The 19,184-nt window shown below is 45.2% G+C and overlaps 1 protein-coding gene across 1 annotated transcript in view; it reads left to right on the top strand.

Moving 5' to 3' along the window:
* nsun5 (NOP2/Sun RNA methyltransferase 5) overlaps nt 1-18,751 on the top strand; it is a 21,651-nt gene extending 2,900 nt beyond the window's left edge. Inside the window, exons 2-8 of the mRNA XM_078226017.1 lie at nt 1,679-1,787; nt 2,668-2,806; nt 4,980-5,095; nt 6,814-6,992; nt 8,919-9,132; nt 14,031-14,192; nt 18,114-18,751. Of these exons, the coding sequence (XP_078082143.1) occupies nt 1,679-1,787; nt 2,668-2,806; nt 4,980-5,095; nt 6,814-6,992; nt 8,919-9,132; nt 14,031-14,192; nt 18,114-18,237 (1,043 nt within the window). The 3' untranslated portion in view covers nt 18,238-18,751. The remainder of the gene's footprint in view (nt 1-1,678; nt 1,788-2,667; nt 2,807-4,979; nt 5,096-6,813; nt 6,993-8,918; nt 9,133-14,030; nt 14,193-18,113) is intronic.
* Nucleotides 18,752-19,184: the final 433 nt, after the last annotated feature.

The raw sequence follows: 19,184 nt of genomic DNA, 5'->3' as shown, positions 1-19,184 counted from the left end.
TGTAAGATGCTGAAGGGACTTGACAGGGCGGATGCTGAAAGGATGTCCCCCTCATGGGAGAAACTAAAACGAAGGGAGACAATTTAAGGGGTCTCCCATCAAACAGAGATGAGAAAAAATTTTTTGTTGAGGGTCGTGAATTTTTGGAACCCTCTTCCTCAGAGACTAGTGGAAGCTGGGTCATTGAACATTTGTAGAGAGTGAATTCAAAGATTGGGCCTGATCTTGGACAGGTGGTGATGGCAAGATGACGAAATAAGATAAAGGACATTGGAATTAGGAGGAGGTGGGGGGGACTGGGGGTGGGGGGGGCTGGGGCGGTTGGGGGGGGCTGGGAGTGGGGGGCGGTCGGGGGGGCTGGGGGTAGGGGGGCGGTTGGGGGGGCTGGGGGTAGGGGGCGGTTGGGGGGACTGGGGGTGTGGGGGGGGCTGGGGGTGGGGGGCGGTTGGGGGGGCTGGGGGGTGTGGGGGGGGCGGCTGGGGGTGGGGGGGGGCTGGGGGTGTGGGGGGGCGGTTGGGGGGCTGGGGGTGTGGGGGGGGCAGTTGGGGGGACTGGGGGGTGGTCGGGGGGGCTGGGGTGGGTGGGGAGGGTGGGGGGGGCTGGGGGTGGGGGTGCTGTGGGGGGTTGGGTGGGGGGGCTGGTTCCATGGGGAGCTACTGGTGACTGTAATGGCCAGAGTGTGCATGCTCACAAGAATAAACAGAGAGGCAAAGACGAGCGAAGGCTCCTTGAAATAAGGGCCAAAGAGTTTCCCTTGAGGGACGTGGGGCGAAGAGTCAAAATAAGAGACAGCCTCCGAAAATACGGGAAGGTTGATCACCGTGGTGAACAGTGTTTGTGGTAATTACCCTGCTGAAACTGACCACAACTTCAGGATGCCAGACATGTGGATTACCATGGAAATCCTGGTGTTGCAGTCTGTCACTCAGGGCTCCAACACATGCTGCGCAGTGAGTTCTTGCCTGAGCCACAGTCATTCAAATCAGAGATTTCAACTTTGCCACTCCCACACCAGTGTTAGAAAACCCATAAACAGTTGCAGCTTGTTCACTGGGCTGTAACTGGGTTTCTAATGGCAATATCATTGAGAAAATTTGCTAAGCAACAGGATTGACCCTGAAACAAGAAAGTTTATTCTCGTGGAGTGCTGATGAATGATTAATTAGTAAATTTTCTCTCATTTCTCCTCCAGCTGATGAAAATGTCCTAATCTTTGATCTGCTCAATGTAGAAAGTTTTAAGTGATTTTATTTTAGTGCTTCTCTGGGTGGGGTCTGTGAAAATCCTGTAATGTGATTGGCTGCTTGGACTGTTTGATGACCCAACTCCAGTTCCGTGCATGGAGTTCCCCAGTTAAGGAATGCTGTCATCGTTGTTAGAGGTGGAAGTCTTGCCACAGAGATCTCTCGATCTCCCAGTGAACTTGGAGGTTCACTGCGATCACACTTGCTGCTCACTGCAAACTCCCGGCAGAAATAGTTTTCTGTTGTAGTTAGGTATGGATTCCCCCGAGCTCATTTGCAACGGCTCGGTTAATCACATTTCACATTAAGGCCTTTACCTGCAGCAAATCAGAAGCCTCTTGCACCCCTTCCCCTCCCTCCTACACTCTGACTGTCTCGTGTTGTGTTGGCTGCTGCATTTCTGTAATCTCCCCAAATTGCTTTGTTTGTCCCAGGTTTCCAGCTGCCCCGCTATGTCCGAGTGAATCTGCTGAAAAACAACGTGGGGGATGTGATTGACTACTTCAAACGCGAGGGTTACACTTACCTGGGACAGGCCACCGGGTATGTTAGATCCATTACTCTAGTGCCAAGCATGAAATAAGTTTAAAGTGTTGTGGAGAATGGGGCAAGTTACCAGGGCCCCCCTGGACTGTTATTCAGAGGGGCTAGAATGGCCAGGCCACAGCAACAGCTTTAGAGTTTCACACATTACCAGTCTGACAATATAGATCAGTATTCTGTCTGTCTGCTGATTTACTGCACTAGCTTATCGGCACCAAATTTGCTATCACTCCAATCTCTCTCATCCTTCCTTTGCTGGAGTGGCACCCCTCATTCAGTAAGTGCATCTCTGGTTTCCTCCAGTGACTACTACTGCGTACCTATCTACATGGAATTACGTTTCTTTTAGCTATTCCTGTTAATTTTGTTAAGGTCTTTCTTGTATTTTGCCTGCTCCTTCAGACATGACTACCCACCAGTTTAGCATAATAAGTAGATGACCAACTACTCTATTGGTTCCGAATCTTGACACCAATCCTGGGCCATTTTACCCGATACAGACTCCCTTCACCTTGTACCCACTACTTTCTTGTAGCTAGTTTTTTTTTATTCACTTCCCAATTTTTACCTAGGCTTTCATTCACCGCTTAACTGTGTTTTACAGCCTTTCATGTGGAATTTTATCAAAGACTTTCTGGAAGTGTGGGTACACTACATAATGGGACTTTCCATTGTCTACTTGAGATATCAATTGCTCAAGGGTCTGAGATTAATCATGCAGGATAGTTCCCTTGTGTATCCATTAACTAGACTCATTTCATATGTTTGTTCCAAATCATCAGTTTGATTATGTTGGCAATGATTTATAAAACTAACAGGTATTTATTCAGATTTATGTCCAGCGTACTAGTGTTCCCCACCTAAACTCTCTTTCACACAGTGTCGCTGAGCTGAGGCGTCTTGGTCGGAAGCAGTTCACTGGTGACCTACACCTCCCAGAATTGCTGGTTTTTCATCCGAAGACCGATCTTCATGAACATTTCTTATACACAGCCGGGCATATCATTCTGCAGGATAAGGTAAGCATGGTCACACTTGACCAGTGCTTCACACAGTGAATTCTGGACAACTGGTGGTTGCAAGAGTTTTATAGGAGCTGATGTTATTGGGCGGCACAGTGGTTAGCACTGCTGCCTCACAGCGCCAGGGACCCAGGTTCAATTCTGGCCTTGGGTCACTGTCTGTGTGGAGTTTGCACATTCTCCCCGTGTCTGCGTAGGTTTCCTCCGGGTGTTCCGGTTTCCTCCCACACTCCAGATATGTGTGGGTTAGGTGGATTGGCCATGCTAAATTGGCCCTTAGTGTCAGGGGGATTAGCAGGGTTATGGGGATAGGGCCTGGATGGGAATGTTGTCAGTGCAGGCTTGATGGACTGAATGGTCTCCTTCTGCACTGTAGGGATTCTATGATGTACATAATGGAGAGCTTTCACCTTCCAAATAGTGAGGAGATCAAATACACTTATTGAGGAGAGAGAATGTGAGTATTCGTCAGCTTTGCTGATTGAATATACAAACAAAGAGCAGGTGTAGGCCATTCAGCCCATCAAGCCTGCTCCACCATTTAATAAAATCACGGATGATCTCACCGTAACCTCAAATCTACATCGTGCCTACTACCCCTGACAAGCTATCACGCCCTATCTCGCCAAGAATCTATCCGCCTCTGCCTTAAAATTATTTAAAGACTCTGCTTCCACTGCCTTCTCAGAATGAGTTCCAAAGATTCATGACCCTTTTGAGAGAAGAGATTTTGCCTCATCTCCATTTTAAATGAACGATCCCTTATTTTTAATCAGTGACCCCTCGCTCTAGATTCTCCCACAAGAGGAAACATCCTCCCCACATCCATCCTGTCAAGACCTGCCAGGATCTTGTATGTTTCAATCAAGTTTCCTCTTACTCTTCTACCTCTTACTCTTCTAAATTCCAGTGGATACAAGCCTTAACCTGTCCAACCTTTCCTCATAAGACAATCACCCATTCCTGGTATTACTCTGGGAAACCTTCTCTGATCTGCTTCCAACACATTGACATCTTTCCTTAAATAAGATGATTGATACTATACACAATACTGCAAATGTGATCTCACTAGTGTCCTGTACAATTGAAGCATAAACCCCCCCTACTTTTGAATTCAATTCCCCCACAATAAATGAAAATATTCTATTAGCTTTCCTAATTACTTGCTGTACCTGCATATTAGCCTTTTGTAAATCATGCACTAAGACATTCAGATCCCTCTGCACCTCAGTTCTTCAATCTCACAATTGAGATAATGTTTATTTTTATACCTCCTACCAAAATGGATAATTTCACATTTTCCCACATTATCCTCCATTTGCCAGATCTATGCTCATTCACTTAACCTATCAATATCCTTTTGTAGCTGCCTTATGTCCTCTTTACATTCTGACCTATCTTTGTGTCATCAGTAAATTTGGCCACTGTCCCATCCATCCCTTCATTTAAGTCATTGATATAGATTGTAAGTAGTTGAGATCCCAGCACTGATCCCTGTAGCACACCACTCATTAAATCTTGCTAACCTGAAAAAGACCCATTTATGCCTACTCCATTTCTTGCTAGCCAGCCAATATGCTATGCCCATAACATGGAACCTCTATTTTCTTCAGTAATCTTTGATGTGGCACCTTATCAAATGCCTTCCAGAAATCCGTACATTCACCAGTTTCCCCTTTATCCAAGGAATATATCTAAATGTTTCCTTGAGCTTAAATGATAGGCCATGATTGGCTCTCCTAAATTCGGTGGTGAGTTTCAGGTGGTGCTGGCACGTCAGTGGGTACAGATTTTGTTGATGCAGAAATCCTGGTTCATTGACTGACTGGTTAACATAAGAACATAACCATCTGCAAGTGAGCTGCCCTGGCAGGAGGAACAGTGTGTGCAGCTTTGCTGTTGCTATTTATTCTGCAGCGGTTTTATGAATTGGGGCAGAATACAGAGATGTGCCTGCAGCAGGTTTAATCAGCAGCCGCTCTTGTGTTGCTGATGTTACGACTTGTAAACGGCTGACAGATTCACTGATGTGTATCGTGGACTAGCTCCAGTCTCTGCAATTGCTGAAGGGACATACCTTCTGACTGAATCATTCACTGTAGCCAGGTTTCCTGGGCGGAACTGACACGAATCCAACGAATGCTTAATTTCCCCCTTCTTCTATTTGCAGGCCAGTTGTCTCCCAGCGTATCTCTTAAACCCTCCGGCAGGTTCTCACGTGATTGACGCATGTGCAGCCCCCGGAAACAAGAGCAGCCACCTTGCTGCGATTCTCTGTAATAAAGGGTATGCATTGGCATCGCTGCAGTACATCAACGAACAAGATTGACAGACCCTGTAAAACTTCGGGAAAGGAATTAATATTGTACATACAACACCCCCCCCCCCAACCCCGCTACCTTTTAACACGTGGCTCTCCCATAGAAACATTCTCAGCTGTACACAATTACTGTTCAAAACTTTTTGATTATCAACTGAAGCGCTCTTGCTGACAGTGACACTCAAATCGTTCTTTCCCTTGATCCACTGACTGATTGAGCTTGTAGTTAGGTGAAATTTAAGTGACTGTGTGAGAGGATAACTGAGCAAGAATTGACAAAGCTCTGGGAATATTAGTGGAGGATCACTGATAGCTGATATTGATCCTGCGAGCGATCGTGGATAACTCTCTGGGAATAAGAGCAGCAGCAATCGGGACGAGAACTGAATCTCTTCCTTTCTGTATCGTGGGCAAATCTGTGGGATTATCACTGGGATGAGGGGCGGTTCAGATCCAGGCTGTGAGAGGGGAGCAGGAGGACAGAACTCTGGTGGAAATTCAGTTGAGACAGTCGAGCATCAGAACCACAAGATTTAGTATAATTTTTAATACCGTCCCAGTGCAATTTAGCGTGAAAATAGCAAACAGAAAATATGCATGAAATATGAAGAACTGTGGTTATTGCAGCACTGGAGGAGGTTAGTTGGTTCATTGTGTTGCTGACTCTTTGCTTGAGCAGTTCAAACATTTCTCCCGAGAAACCAACATTATCCTTGGCTTAAGATATTTATTTGCTTCGAAGAATATTGCTTTTAACACATGCTGCTTTCCAGCAATCCGTGTAAAGACATTTCTCCTGACTTCTTCCCTCTGTCATTGCAATGTTAAATTGCTAACCCCTCACCCACTTCCCCCATCCAGTGGACATGTTCCTTTTCCTTGTCATCCTTCTCTGCCCAGGTGAAAATAGACACAATGTCTTGTGTCTCTCCTGCAGGCTCTAGTTTCCCTTTCTGGGCAGGATCCTGTTGAATCGAGACTACATGTGCTGTGGTTTATAATTGGACATTTGGAACTGCACTCTACCTGTGGCCTAAGCACAGTCTGCTACAAATTGATCATTACTGTTTTAGTCTTGTACTCTGTGTCCTAACTACCCAAAATACCATTAAGAAATGAATATTTACCAAAGCCAGAGTATGAATGTTGCAGGTTTTTGTTGTACATGTTCACACTTGCACTAATTATTCCAGGGATATTTTAATTGCGCAGGGTTCCTCCACGTTCTTCCTGGCTGTGGTATGTCTCTTCCAGGTTGTGTGTCTGCTCACCCTGAGATCAATCTGATTTGTTCAGTGTTGTAACTTTCCAGTGGTCCATTCCCTCTCAGTTCATTCTCTTGCACCTCATTGTGGTCAATATCTCCTGAATGAATCAAAATCCTTGTGGTAGGAGAATTACCTCCCCCCCCCCCCCCCCCCCCCCACCCCCCCCCCCCCCCCCCCAACCAACCCATCACTGAATTGATCCAGCATCCGCTAACCATTCACTTCCTGCAACATGGGAAGCTGCAGATAGGAACAGGCTGTTTCTATTCAGGAAGCAGACTGTGTAACCACAAAAACTTGTCTGAACAGTTCAGACATGTACACTCATGCTACTCTGGTTTACAGTCACATGTCTTTATTATGTCCATCTGTTGTGAAATACCAATGGAACCCTCTTACTGCCTTCATCTTTTAAGGAAACTCTTTGCCTTTGACCTTGACACAAAACGTTTGTCTACAATGGGCACTCTGCTGTTGAGGGCTGGAGTTACCTGCCACGAACTGGCCAATCAGGACTTCTTGCTTGTGGATCCCACCAACCCCAAGTACCAGGATGTCAAGTATATTCTACTGGACCCATCATGCAGTGGTTCTGGTGAGGAGAATTGCCACCAGCTGGTGCAGAGTGATTTTGTACTTTATTAAGGTGGTGGGTGGTGCTATTGAATTTCTGGATTCTGGCTTAGATTTGGAGGAGGTTGGGGGACCCTGTGGTTGGGAGGATTTGAATGATCCCTCCTTCCTTAACTCTCAGTCAGATTAGAGATAACTCTGTCTAAAACTGAATGGGACATAATCCAAAAGGACTGTGTACTGTTACAGTTTTGGGAAACACTTTCCCTATCCAGAAATTATTCCTCACAATTACTCTGGACTGTGTGGTTCAACATGGAGCCTAGGTTGTCCCAGTGTTGGGGAACTTGGAGTAGGTCACCTGTACACCTTGTATCACAGTATAGGGTTTATTCCAAAGGCTAAGTATTGAGCTCAACTTTAATACAAAGACTCGCAACCACAGTATGCTGGTGAAAGATGTTCTTTATTGACCAATGCACGCTGGGAGAGGAGGGCTGGGCAGTTCAGCACTTCTCTGAAGTTACATCACAGTGGCATTGCAATTCTACATTTTCCAAAAGACATTTTACCTGCCCTCTGGCTCATCATGAACCAATCATCATTAGTACAGGTCAATCATCATTAGTAAATGTCATATTCCTTGGCCAATTACAGATATTCTCTGACAGCATGGGAACAATAGGTTCTAGGTGGTTTCTGCCTGACTTTCTCATGGCCACCTGTTTCCTGTTCCAGACACTCTTATCTGGTTGAAGACTCTGCCTATTCATTGAACTGTCTGGAACCACTAGCTTGTCCTTACTCAATGAACGTCCCTTTCACTGAGCTGTCTGGTATCCATGCCGATAGGAGCTATATTTTTTGGGTGTATTGTTATAAGGAATGTGGTTCACTTTATTGGCCTACTTCCCATGATGCCTTAGAACCCTGTGCCATTAGCCAGGGCGGCATGGTGACACAGTGGTTAGCACTGCTGCCTCACAGCATCAGGGACCCGGGTTCAATTCCGGCCTCGGGTCACTGTGCGGAATTTGTATGTTCTCCCTGTGTCTGTGTGGGTTTCCTCCGGGTTCCTCCCACAGTCCAAAGATGTGCGGGTTAGGTTGATAGGCTATGCTAAATTGACGCTAGTGTTAGGGGGGATTAGCAGGGTAAATATGTGGGGTTACAGGAATAGGCCCTGGGTGGGATTGTGGTCAGTGCAGACTCGATGGGCCGAATGGCCTCCTTCTGCACTGTAGGGAATCTATGAATATGTGCCTGTTCAATAATACACTTTCAAAAATACATGTTTAAATCCTCTAACTGTGGTTATACGTATTTCTATGCAGACAGTACCTCTGCAATATATATAAGGCGATCTGTGATTCTTATCCTAAGTTAATTCACTCTGTTTCAATAGTCTTTTGTTAGTGTTTTAAATCCCAGGGTTCTAATAATCGTTTGGTGTTTTAAATCCCAGGGTATTTCACATTCCTCTCATACACAGCTGTGTAGTTTCAGAGGCTGAAGAAGAGGGATAAACTTGTACCTTCATCAAATTGAAGGTTTCCTCTGTGCCTGGGGCAGCTTGCTTTCCTTATTCTTTAAGTAAGTTGTGATTTACAAAGGGGGAGTTAGACATAGAGCATGGATGGGGAAAGGAGAGACCAAAGAAATGGTTGAATCCATGGGTTTTTATGAGATGCTTGAGAATGAGAATTAACGCCCAAACTACCTTTGTCCTTTGAGAACCCCATCCCTTTACTGGGAAGGATGGCTGGTAGAACTGAGTTAATGCTGTAAGGAGAGTACAGGAGAAAACAGGCAAAAATAATGTTAGGTGCTAGAATGCTGCACTGCCTGAGTTCCCCTGGACTACCTTCAGACTCCAGCTCGGTTGTCAGGAATTAATTTTGTCCGTAGGTACGGAGAGGCTTTTAATTAATTTACCTTTTCAAACTAGGAATTGTAAACCGCTTGAACCAGCTCACAGATGACGAGGCATCATCGTCCACAGAACGGCTCCAGGCATTGGCAAACTTCCAGTGCAAGGCCCTCAACCACGCACTGAGCTTTCCGAGTGTGGAACGGGTCATTTACTCGACGTGTTCGATCCATCGGGAGGAGAACGAAGACGTTGTTGAGGAGATACTGCAGCAACACGGAAACCGGGTCAGGTAGGGGTCCGTTGTTTTACATCAGGAGTTCAGGACAGTGACTTTTAACCTTTCCTCTAGATTATTTCATCCTGCCCTACTCAAAGATTAGAATTGGCAACTTGTGGGTTTTATTTTGCCAATCTTGCACACTCATTTCTCTCCCAATGTAGAAAAACTCATCCTTCACTTAAATAGATCATTAACTGGCTACTGAATGTTCTTCATATGAGAAAGGCAGATTGAGTCTGACCAAGTCTGATTTTGTCCTTGCTTACATTAACAGATACATCTGCCAGCAGGGAGCAGTGGCTGGTAGTCTGGCCCGGGAACCCAGACTGAGCTTCTTCCTTAGCCGGGTTTGTGGGGAGTAGAGGGCCACTTATCCAACTGCAGTGGCTTTCTGTTGGCTAATCCGGGATCATCTTGCTTTATTTAGTTACTCTCAACCTTTAACCACATAAACCGTTGGTGCCTAATCCCAAACTGATGAAATTGTGTTTCTCCTGATAATTGAAATGCTCTCGACTACAACTTACCGGTGACATTCATCAGATTTTATTTAGTATTTTGAGATAAGCACATGAAATTGATGTTAATTCAGTTGATTTGATAGTTTTGTGGAGCCAAAAGTTAAATAAATTTACGAGAGATATTTGAGGCCAGATTTTCAGTGCAGGGTCAGGAACGCGATGCTTGCATGAATTCTGGGTCCTGACCTTGCACTCCAACAGTCTTTTTTCCAAGCTGCCCTAGTTAGATGGGGTGAGCTTACTGCGCAATTGGTGTGCCCAGAAGCTCCTGGAAGTGGGAGCTGCCTGCTCAGTGCCAGCAGCAAAGGTGGACAGCAGCCATGTTGGAGGCTGCTGCTGCCTTCATGATGATTTGAGCAGGCACCTCCTCAGAGGGTCAGCATGACTTGAGGAAAGTGGCCATGAACACAATGTAAATGTACATTGTTGACCCTTAAAGTTTCAGTTCTCCACAAATAAAGAAGCATTCTGCTCTGCAGAATGAACCCAACAGCTGGGCAGTAACATGAAACAGATTGTTCAGATTTTGCAAGAAAACCAGAAAAAAATTGCAACCCCAACTGCGCTGGCTTCTTAATAATCTCCTATAGGTTAATGGGCTGTTAATAGTGAGTCAACTAATAATGAGTGAGTTCCCTGTTCCCTTTGAAATTCTTTACAGCCCTTTGAAAACTTTAACCTGTGCTCAAGATATTGGGATCCCTAGATGAGTCGGGCAGCAGCGGTTCAAGAAGGCAGGTCACCACCACCTTCTCAAGGGCAATTAGGAGTGGGCAATAAATGCTGGGCCTAGCCAGTGATACCCACATCCTTAAAATGAATTAAGAATAGCCTCCTGTAAGGTCCTGACCTACAGCCATTTGGAAATCAGGCCCAGGGTCCCATCGGCCAAAGTGTAATAATATATAAACAGAGTATCACTATGGGATGAGGAAAGTCTTTGAGTAAATCATTCATAATTTAGCCCCAAGATGGTGAATCCAGGGTTCTGTCACACGGATATAAAAGTAAAATACCGCGGATGCTGGAAATCTGAAATGAAAGCAGGAAATTCTGGAAACTCAGCAGCGTCTGTGAAGAGAGAAACAAAGTTAACGTTTTGTTCCTTCTTCAGAACATTAAATAACAGTTCGGCAGAGTAGTCAGATGGACCTGTAATGCTAACTCTGGTTTTCTCTCTGCAACTGCTGCCAGACCTGCTGAGTGTTTCCAGCATTTTCTGTTTCTATTTCCATGAACAGCGACCTTGCTCTGGAGTAAATCCAGTTTCAATTTTAGTCTCACCAATTCCCTTGGTCTGTTCACATCAGGGTGTAAATTCAAATCTTTTGCAAAGATCCAATGGGAAATTTCACGTTAAGACCCAAATAATTTAGAAAGTAAAATGCTATGTTGGCTTTTATTACAAAGACCTTTTGTCACAAAGAGTTCAGACTTTAAGAGTAAAGAAATCTCACTGTAATTAGACAGGGCATTGATAAGGCCACATCTGGAATACTGGGTGCAGTTTAGGCTTCCTTGCCCTAGAGGAAGTGCAGCAAAGGTTCACAAGACTGGTTCCTGGAATGAGCGGATTGGCCCATGAGGAGAGATTGAGGAGACCATGCCTATATTCTCTGCAACTCAATAGAACGAGAGAAGACTGGGCGGAGAAGTGGCAGATGGACTTCAACCCAGATAAGTGTGTGGTGGTTCATTTTGGCAGGTCGAATAGGATGGAAGGATATAATATTAAGGGTAAGACGCTTGGCAGTGTGGAAGAACAGAGGGATCTTGGGGTCCGGGTTCAAAGGACGCTCAAAGCGGCGTCGCAGGTAGAGGCTGTGGTTAAGAAGGTGTATGGAATACTGGCCTTCATCAATAGAGGAATTGAGTTTAGAAATCGGGAGATAATGCTGCAGCTGTATAGGACCCTGGTCAGACCCCACCTGGAGTACTGTGCCCAGTTCTGGTCGCCTCATTACAGAAAGGATGTGGAAGCCATAGAATTGGTGCAGAGGAGATTTACGAGGATGTTGCCAGGATTAAGTGGTATGCCTTATGAGGATAGGCTGAGAGAGCTAGGTCTATTCTCCTTGGAGAGGCGAAGGATGAGAGGTGACCTGATAGAGGTGTATAAGATGTTGAGAGGTATTGATAGAGTCGATTCTCAGAGGCTCTTACCCAGGGCTGAAATGGTTGTCACGAGAGGCCACAGGTTTAGGGTGCTGGGGAGTAGGTATAGAGGAGATGTCAGGGGTAGGTTTTTCACTCAGAGGGTGGTGGGTGCGTGGAATCGGCTGCCGGTAGTGGAAGCGGATTCGATTGAGTCTTTTAAGAGACTTTTGGATAGGTTCGGCACGGTAGCACAGTGGTTAGCATTGCTGCTTCACAGCTCCAGGGTCCCAGGTTCGATTCCCGGCTCGGGTCACTGTCTGTGTGGAGTTTGCACATTCTCCTCGTGTCTGCGTGGGTTTACTCCGGGTGCTCCGGTTTCCTCCCACAGTCCAAAGATGTGCGGGTTAGGTTGATTGGCCAGGTTAAAAATTGCCCCTTAGAGTCCTGGGATGCGTAGGTTAGAGGGATTAGCGGGTAAATATGTGGGGGTAGGGCCTGGGTGGGATTGTGGTCGGTGCAGACTCGATGGGCCGAATGGCCTCCTTCTGCACTGTAGGGTTTCTATGGTTCCTGGAGGTTAGTAAGATAGAGGGTTATAGATGAGCCTAGAAGGTAAGGAAATTATTCGGCACAACTTGTGGGCCGAAGGGCCTGTTTGTGCTGTCGCTTTTCTATATTCTATGATCAAATTGAAAGGATATTATTAAACTAGAAAGAGTGCAGAAAAGATTTACTAGGATGCAACTGGAACTTGATGGTTTGTGTTGTAAGGAGAGGCTGGATAGACTGGGACTTTTTTCTCTGGAGCGTAGGAGGCTTGACGTGATCTTATAGAGGTCTATAAACTAATGAGGGGCATAAATCAACTAAATAGTCAACATCTTTTCCCAACAGTAGGGGAGTCTAAAACTAGAGGGCATAGGTTTGAGAGGGGAGAGATACAAAAGGGTCCAGAGGGAGCAATTTCTGCAGAGGGTGGTGAGTGTCTGGAACGAGCTGCCAGAGGCAGTAGTAGAGGCGGGTACAATTTTGTCTTTTAAAAAGCATTTAGACAGTTACATGGATAAGATGGGTATAGAGGGATATGGGCCAAACATGGGCAATTGGGACTAGCTTAGTGGTTTTAAAAAAAGGCGGCATGAACAAGTTGGGCCGAAGGGCCTGTTTCCATGCTGTAAGTCTCTAATACTCTATGAAACGTATACAATTCTTAAGTGGTTTGACAAACTAGATGCTGAGGCAATATTGCCTCTGGCTGGGGATCGAAAACATGGCCACAGTCTCAGCATAAGGGGGGCAGGTATTTAAGGTGGAAAAAAAATTCTTCCCTCAAAGGATTGTGAACCTTTCTAATTCTCCACCCAGAGAGCTGGAGATGCTCATTCATTGAGTATACTCCAGGTAGAGGTTTAATAGATGTTTGGGCAGAAGTAAATGAAAGAATCTGGGGTCGTGCAGGAAGTTGGAGTTTAGTTAGAAAATTTGTCATGATCTTGCTGAATGGTGGAAAAGAAACAGAAAATACTGGAAAAACTCAGCAGGTTTGGCAGCAGCTGTGGAGAGAGAAATAGAGTTAACGTTTTGAGTCCATTGATCCTTCTGCTCTTCACAAATGCTGCCAAATCTGCTGAGGTTTTGCAGCATTTCCAGTATCCGTGGCATTTGGCTTTTGTTGTTGAATCGTGGAGCAGACTCAAAGGGCCAGATTCTCTACTCTTATCTCTGATGTTCATATGTGACTGCTGACTTGTTTGAGTAGCAGCTAGGTATAGTTTATGATTCCAGGAAGATAGGTTGCTGTTAAATGCAGCAACCTATCAGCAAACCTCCTACCTTTTGGTTTTGATCTTTTGATGCCACTCTGATAACATTTTTGGGTTGCACTGAACCTCCAGTTCAGGTGGCACTATATCACAATTGCTGCTCTGTGCTGAGGCAGCTGATCTCCATCGGTTTTCCAATTGATCTCGCTCTCCTAGAGGAGAAAATCAGCCAATGTTCCCATTCTTGATTGTTCTTTATGATATTGTACAGGTATTGGGGGCAAGACAGTATCAGACTGAGCTGTGATCACTTCCACTCTTGAATCACCTGCCAACTGCACCAAGATTACCCATAATAACCACTCGAGATGCTTGAAGGCTGCCAGTTAAGTCAGATATTAACGAGTTGGTGCCTCTAGGAGGGAGAACCGGAGACTAAAAATCTTCTGTGAGGACCAGCTAGTGGGAAAGTGTACAGCGTTTCGGGGTTGTCTCTGTTTGATGCATTCCTGTTTCTTCCATGTAGACTAGTCAATCTGATGCCCTCATGGCCATATCGTGGTCTAGCCACTTTCCTGGAAGGCCCCTGGTGTATCCGGGCTGCGCCCAAAGATACTTTGACAAATGGGTTTTTTGTTGCCATGTTTGAAAAGCGATGTGGAGAGGAGACGGAGCAAATCCAAGAGAGGTATGAATTCAATACAAAAATCCCTGAAATTCTGATTAACCACCTCTTTATGTTGGAGAAATAATTATGATGTGGAGATGCCGGTGTTGGACTGGGGTAAACACAGTAAGGAGTCTAACAACACCAGGTTAAAGTCCAACAGGTTTATTTGGTAGCAAACGCCACTAGCTTTCGGAGCGCTGCTCCTTCGTCAGGTGAGTGGGAGATCTGCTCATAAACAGCAAACAGGGCATATAAAGACACAAACTCAATTTACTGAATAATGATTGGAATGCGAGTCTTTACAGCCAATCAAGTCTTAAAGGTACAGACTGGTCACAATGGATGTCTCTGCACTCTACACCAGCATCCCCCACGATGATGGCATTGCTGCAACGGCCTCAGTACTCAACGCCGTCAACTGCCAGTTTCCAGATGCAATTTTACAACTCATCCGCTTCATCCTGGACCACAATGTCTTCACCTTCAACAACCAGTTCTTCATCCAGACACACGGAACAGCCATGGGGACCAAATTCGCACCTCAATATGCCAACATCTTCATGCACAGGTTCGAACAAGACTACTTCACCGCACAGGACCTTCAACCGATGCTGTACACTAGATACATCGATGACATTTTATTCCTTTGGACTCATGGCGACCAATCACTGAAACAACTATATGATGACATCAACAAGTTCCATCCCACCATCAGACTCACCATGGACTACTCTCTGGAATCGGTGGCATTCTTGGACACACGCATCTCCATTAAGGACGGTCACCTCAGCACCTCACTGTACCGCAAGCCCATGGATAACCTCACGATGCTCCACTTCTCCAGCTTCCACCCTAAACATGTTAAAGAAGCCATCCCCTACGGACAAGCCCTCCGTATACACAGGATCTGCTCGGATGAGGAGGATCGCAACAGACACCTCCAGACGCTGAAAGATGCCCTCATAAGAACAGGATATGGCGCTCGACTCATCGAACAACAGTTCCGACGCGCCACAGTGAAAAACCGGACCGACCTCCTCAGAAGACAAACACGGGTCACAGTGGACAGAGTACCCTTCGTCGTCCAGTACTTCCCCGGAGCGGAGAAGCTACGACATCTCCGGAGCCTTCAACATGTCATTGATGAAGACGAACATCTCGCCAAGGCCATCCCCACACCCCCACTTCTTGCCTTCAAACAACCGCGCAACCTCAAACAGACCATTGTCCGCAGCAAACTACCCAGCCTTCAGGAGAACAGTGACCACGACACCACACAACCCTGCCACAGCAACCACGGCAAGACGTGCCAGATCATCGACACGGATGCCATCATCTCACGTGCGAACACCACCAGGTACACGGTACATACTCTTGCAACTCGGCCAACATTGTCTACCTGATACGCTGCAGGAAAGGATGTCCCGAGGCATGGTACATTGGGGAAACCATGCAGACGCTACGACAACGGATGAATGAACACCGCTCGACAATCACCAGGCAAGACTGTTCTCTTCCTGTTGGGGAGCACTTCAGCGGTCATGGGCATTCGGCCTCTGATATTCGGGTAAGCGTTCTCCAAGGCAGCCTTCACAACACACGACAGCGCAGAGTCGCTGAGCAGAGACTGATAGCCAGGTTCCGCACACATGAGGACGGCCTAAACCGGGATCTTGGGTTCATGTCACACTATCTGTAATCCCCACAGCTTGCCTGGACTTGCAGAGTCTCACTCGCTGTCCTGTCTGGAGACAATACACATCTCTTTTTTTTATACTTTTCCAATTCAACCAAATCAAGTCCAATTCAGAGTCTCAACAAGTTGAGACATTTCCGATCCAGGCTGGCAAGACAGGGCAAGCGACCAAATTACCCTGTCCTGGGCCTGATTTACATGAGCCAAGCTGATTGGAGGAGGGAAAGCAATTCCTCCTCCAAGACTTGATCTCATTTGCATCTTAGCCAAAAGGCCGAGATACCGCTTTTTTAAAAAAAAATTGCTTCATATGAAACATATGAAGCTTAAATGCAACCCAATGACCTCAACCAAGTGCAACATCCGCATAACTACACTTGATCTTAGCCAAAAAGGCCTGTGCCAATGCTCTCTCCACTCACATTGTCTGTACCTTTAAGACTTGATTAGCTGTAAAGACTCGCATTCCAATCATTATTCATTATTCTGTAAATTGAGTTTGTGTCTTTATATGCCCTGTTTGCTGTTTATGAGCAGATCTCCCACTCACCTGACGAAGGAGCAGCGGTCCAAAAGCTAGTGGCATTTGTTACCAAATAAACCTGTTGGACTTTAACCTGGTGTTGTTAGACTCCTTACGGAGAAATAATTATACATTGTTCTTAGACAGCAAGTGTTTAATTCTCCAGCACAGCATGAATGGATTATCTTTATTCAGGTCCATGGCAGCTGAAGATTTTCTCTGTTGTTCAGTAACCTATCGTTTGAATCCAATCCAGTCTTGTATTTAGTACATAGATTCTACATGTATGGCTGCTGCGTGTGTGTCACATGTAAATATATGGTGTTTTGTGATAGTTGTAATTTTGAGATGGCTCTACACAATTGTGTGTTATTTCTTTATCGTTTGTGATTTGGAGCAGTGTCAGTGGCCACTGCGTGCACAGTTTGTTGCAAAGTCTGTCTTTAGTTACTGTTTGCTAGCTTCTTGTAGTATGTTGCTGCCGTAGTCTTGTGCGAGTTATAAAGAGATGCATTTTTCCAAAGAGAAATCTGACTCAGGATATCTTGAAAAGATGTTTGATGTGGTTTATAAGAGACTTGTTGATAGTGGAAATTATTATGGAAAAATTGATTGCAGACCAGAAAGCAGTCATGGATAATTTTTTGACATGAGAAATTTAAACATTAGTGACCACTGGCCTATATCTATATACAATATATATGGATGATGTGGCCTTGGATATGGGGCACAATATCAAATTTTGTAGATAACACAAAAATAATGGAACATGGTTAGCAGTGAAGAGAACTGCAGGAAACTCGGATAGAAACAGGTTGAGATTGGATTAAATTTAAAGTCAGCACCATGAGGTGATATATATTAAATGGTAAAATTTCAGAGTGGAAGCGACAAGGCAGTTTCAGACATATAAACAGAGGATTTATAGTTTACACATTACTTACACAAGTTATGCCACAACTAGAGTACTGGGTGCAGTTCTGGTCATCTCATTACAGAGGGTTCAGAAAAGATTTGAGGATGTTGCCAGGACTGGAAAACTATAGCACTGAGGAAGGAGTGGAGAGGCTGGGATTGTTCTCCTTGGAACAAAGGCTGCCGAGGGGACATATGGTTGTACAAGGTTGTGAGGGATGACCTGGTTGGAGAGGATGGGATACGAATTGCCCCTTAGAATCCTAAAAAATGCGTAGGTTAGAGGGATTAGTGGGTAAATATGTGGGGGTAGGGCCTGTGTGGGATTGTGGTCGGTGCAGACTCGATGGGCCGAATGGCCTCCTGCACTGTAGGGTTTCTATGATTCTATGACCTATTTCCCTTAGCAGAGAGGTCAGTGACGAGGGGCATGGATTTAACGTGTTTGGTAAAAGGATTAGAGGGGAGATGGGGAAGAATGTTTTCAGAGGGTGGTAGATGTCTGGAACTCTCTGCCTGAAAGGGTAGGAGAGGCTGAAACCCTCAGCTCATTGAAAAGGTGTGTAGGTATGCCTCTGAAGTTCCATAGCCTCCAGCCTAAAGACAAAGTGCTGGAAAGCGGGATGAGGCTGAGGGGCTTGTTGTTCAGCCAATGCGGACATGGGCAAAGTGGCTTCCTTCTGTGCTGTGAACTTATCTACATTTTACTTAATCCTTTTCAGAGGAGTATGTGAATTGTTCTTTAGGAGAGCCAACATGGTATAATGATTCTCTAGTATAATTGAAACTGATGTATTATTTTCAGCTCTGCTGACGAGGTAACTGGTCTTAATCCTGTGAGCATATCAGAAAAACAGCCTGTGGCTTCCTCAGAATCTGCTCGGTCTCGGAAGATGAAACTGAAAAGGGTGAAGAAGCAGAAAGTCTAGCTGGTGTAGGGAAGATGAGAAGTATAAGAATCCATGGTGGAAGACTTCGCTGGGGCTCTTCAAGTCCATCGATGACGATTAGGACAAAGAAGCCAAATAAATAGAACAGGGTGGACCATCTTTCTCTGAATATGCAAGAGCACCTTTGCACGATCTGGACCAAGAATGTCCTCTGCTGATTTGGCGTTAACTTATCTCAGGTGTGTTAGTGCAACTATTCCCCCTCTTTACCCTATAACAGATTACCACATGCAATGTGCAAATATGTATCTTTCAATATTGGTTGTCCTGGTTTTGACAGGAGGCTCAATGAAGCTATTTCACCAAACCTGGTGACTTATGGCTAAACCAACTGTGTAACATTTGCCCCAATTTGTGCCCCTTATGACCGGGGGAAGAAAACGTGTAGTCAGACCTTCCCAGCTGAATCTTTGCTGGAAATGTCTGTAGTGCGAATCAGTTTTGCTATTTTTGTTCTATTATATATGGTTAATTAAATTGATATATTCCTTTTCTCCTGACTTGATCACTGCCTCAAGTGCAATTGGAAAAAAAGCAGAATTGAGAAGACAGAAACAATTAACATATTGCATGAACTGCCAGCCTTCTTATTCTTGGCAATCCTGTGGCCCTTTTTGTTTCAATTATTGTACTATAAAAGCAGCTGGAGAGCTCAGACAATGGACACTTGGGCTTGTACCATTCTTAAATTTAACAAGCTTCTTTGTAGAATCTGGAAAAAGGGTAAAGGCAGGAAACAAGTACCAAATTATATAACAATGATAGTGAAGTAATGGAAAGATAAATGAGAGGATTGAGCTAAGACAGGTGCAAGGAAAACAGAAAAACTGACTCAGAGGAGGATAAAACATCCAGCAAAGTATAGCCAAGAGAGAAACAGGTCAGGTTGGATATAGAATGAGAAGATCAAACTTGGTTCTAATTAG

This window comes from Mustelus asterias, chromosome 12 (genome assembly GCF_964213995.1).
Source record: "Mustelus asterias chromosome 12, sMusAst1.hap1.1, whole genome shotgun sequence".
Taxonomy (NCBI): Eukaryota; Metazoa; Chordata; class Chondrichthyes; order Carcharhiniformes; family Triakidae; genus Mustelus; species Mustelus asterias.
This window is presented reverse-complemented; position numbering and strand designations above follow the sequence as displayed.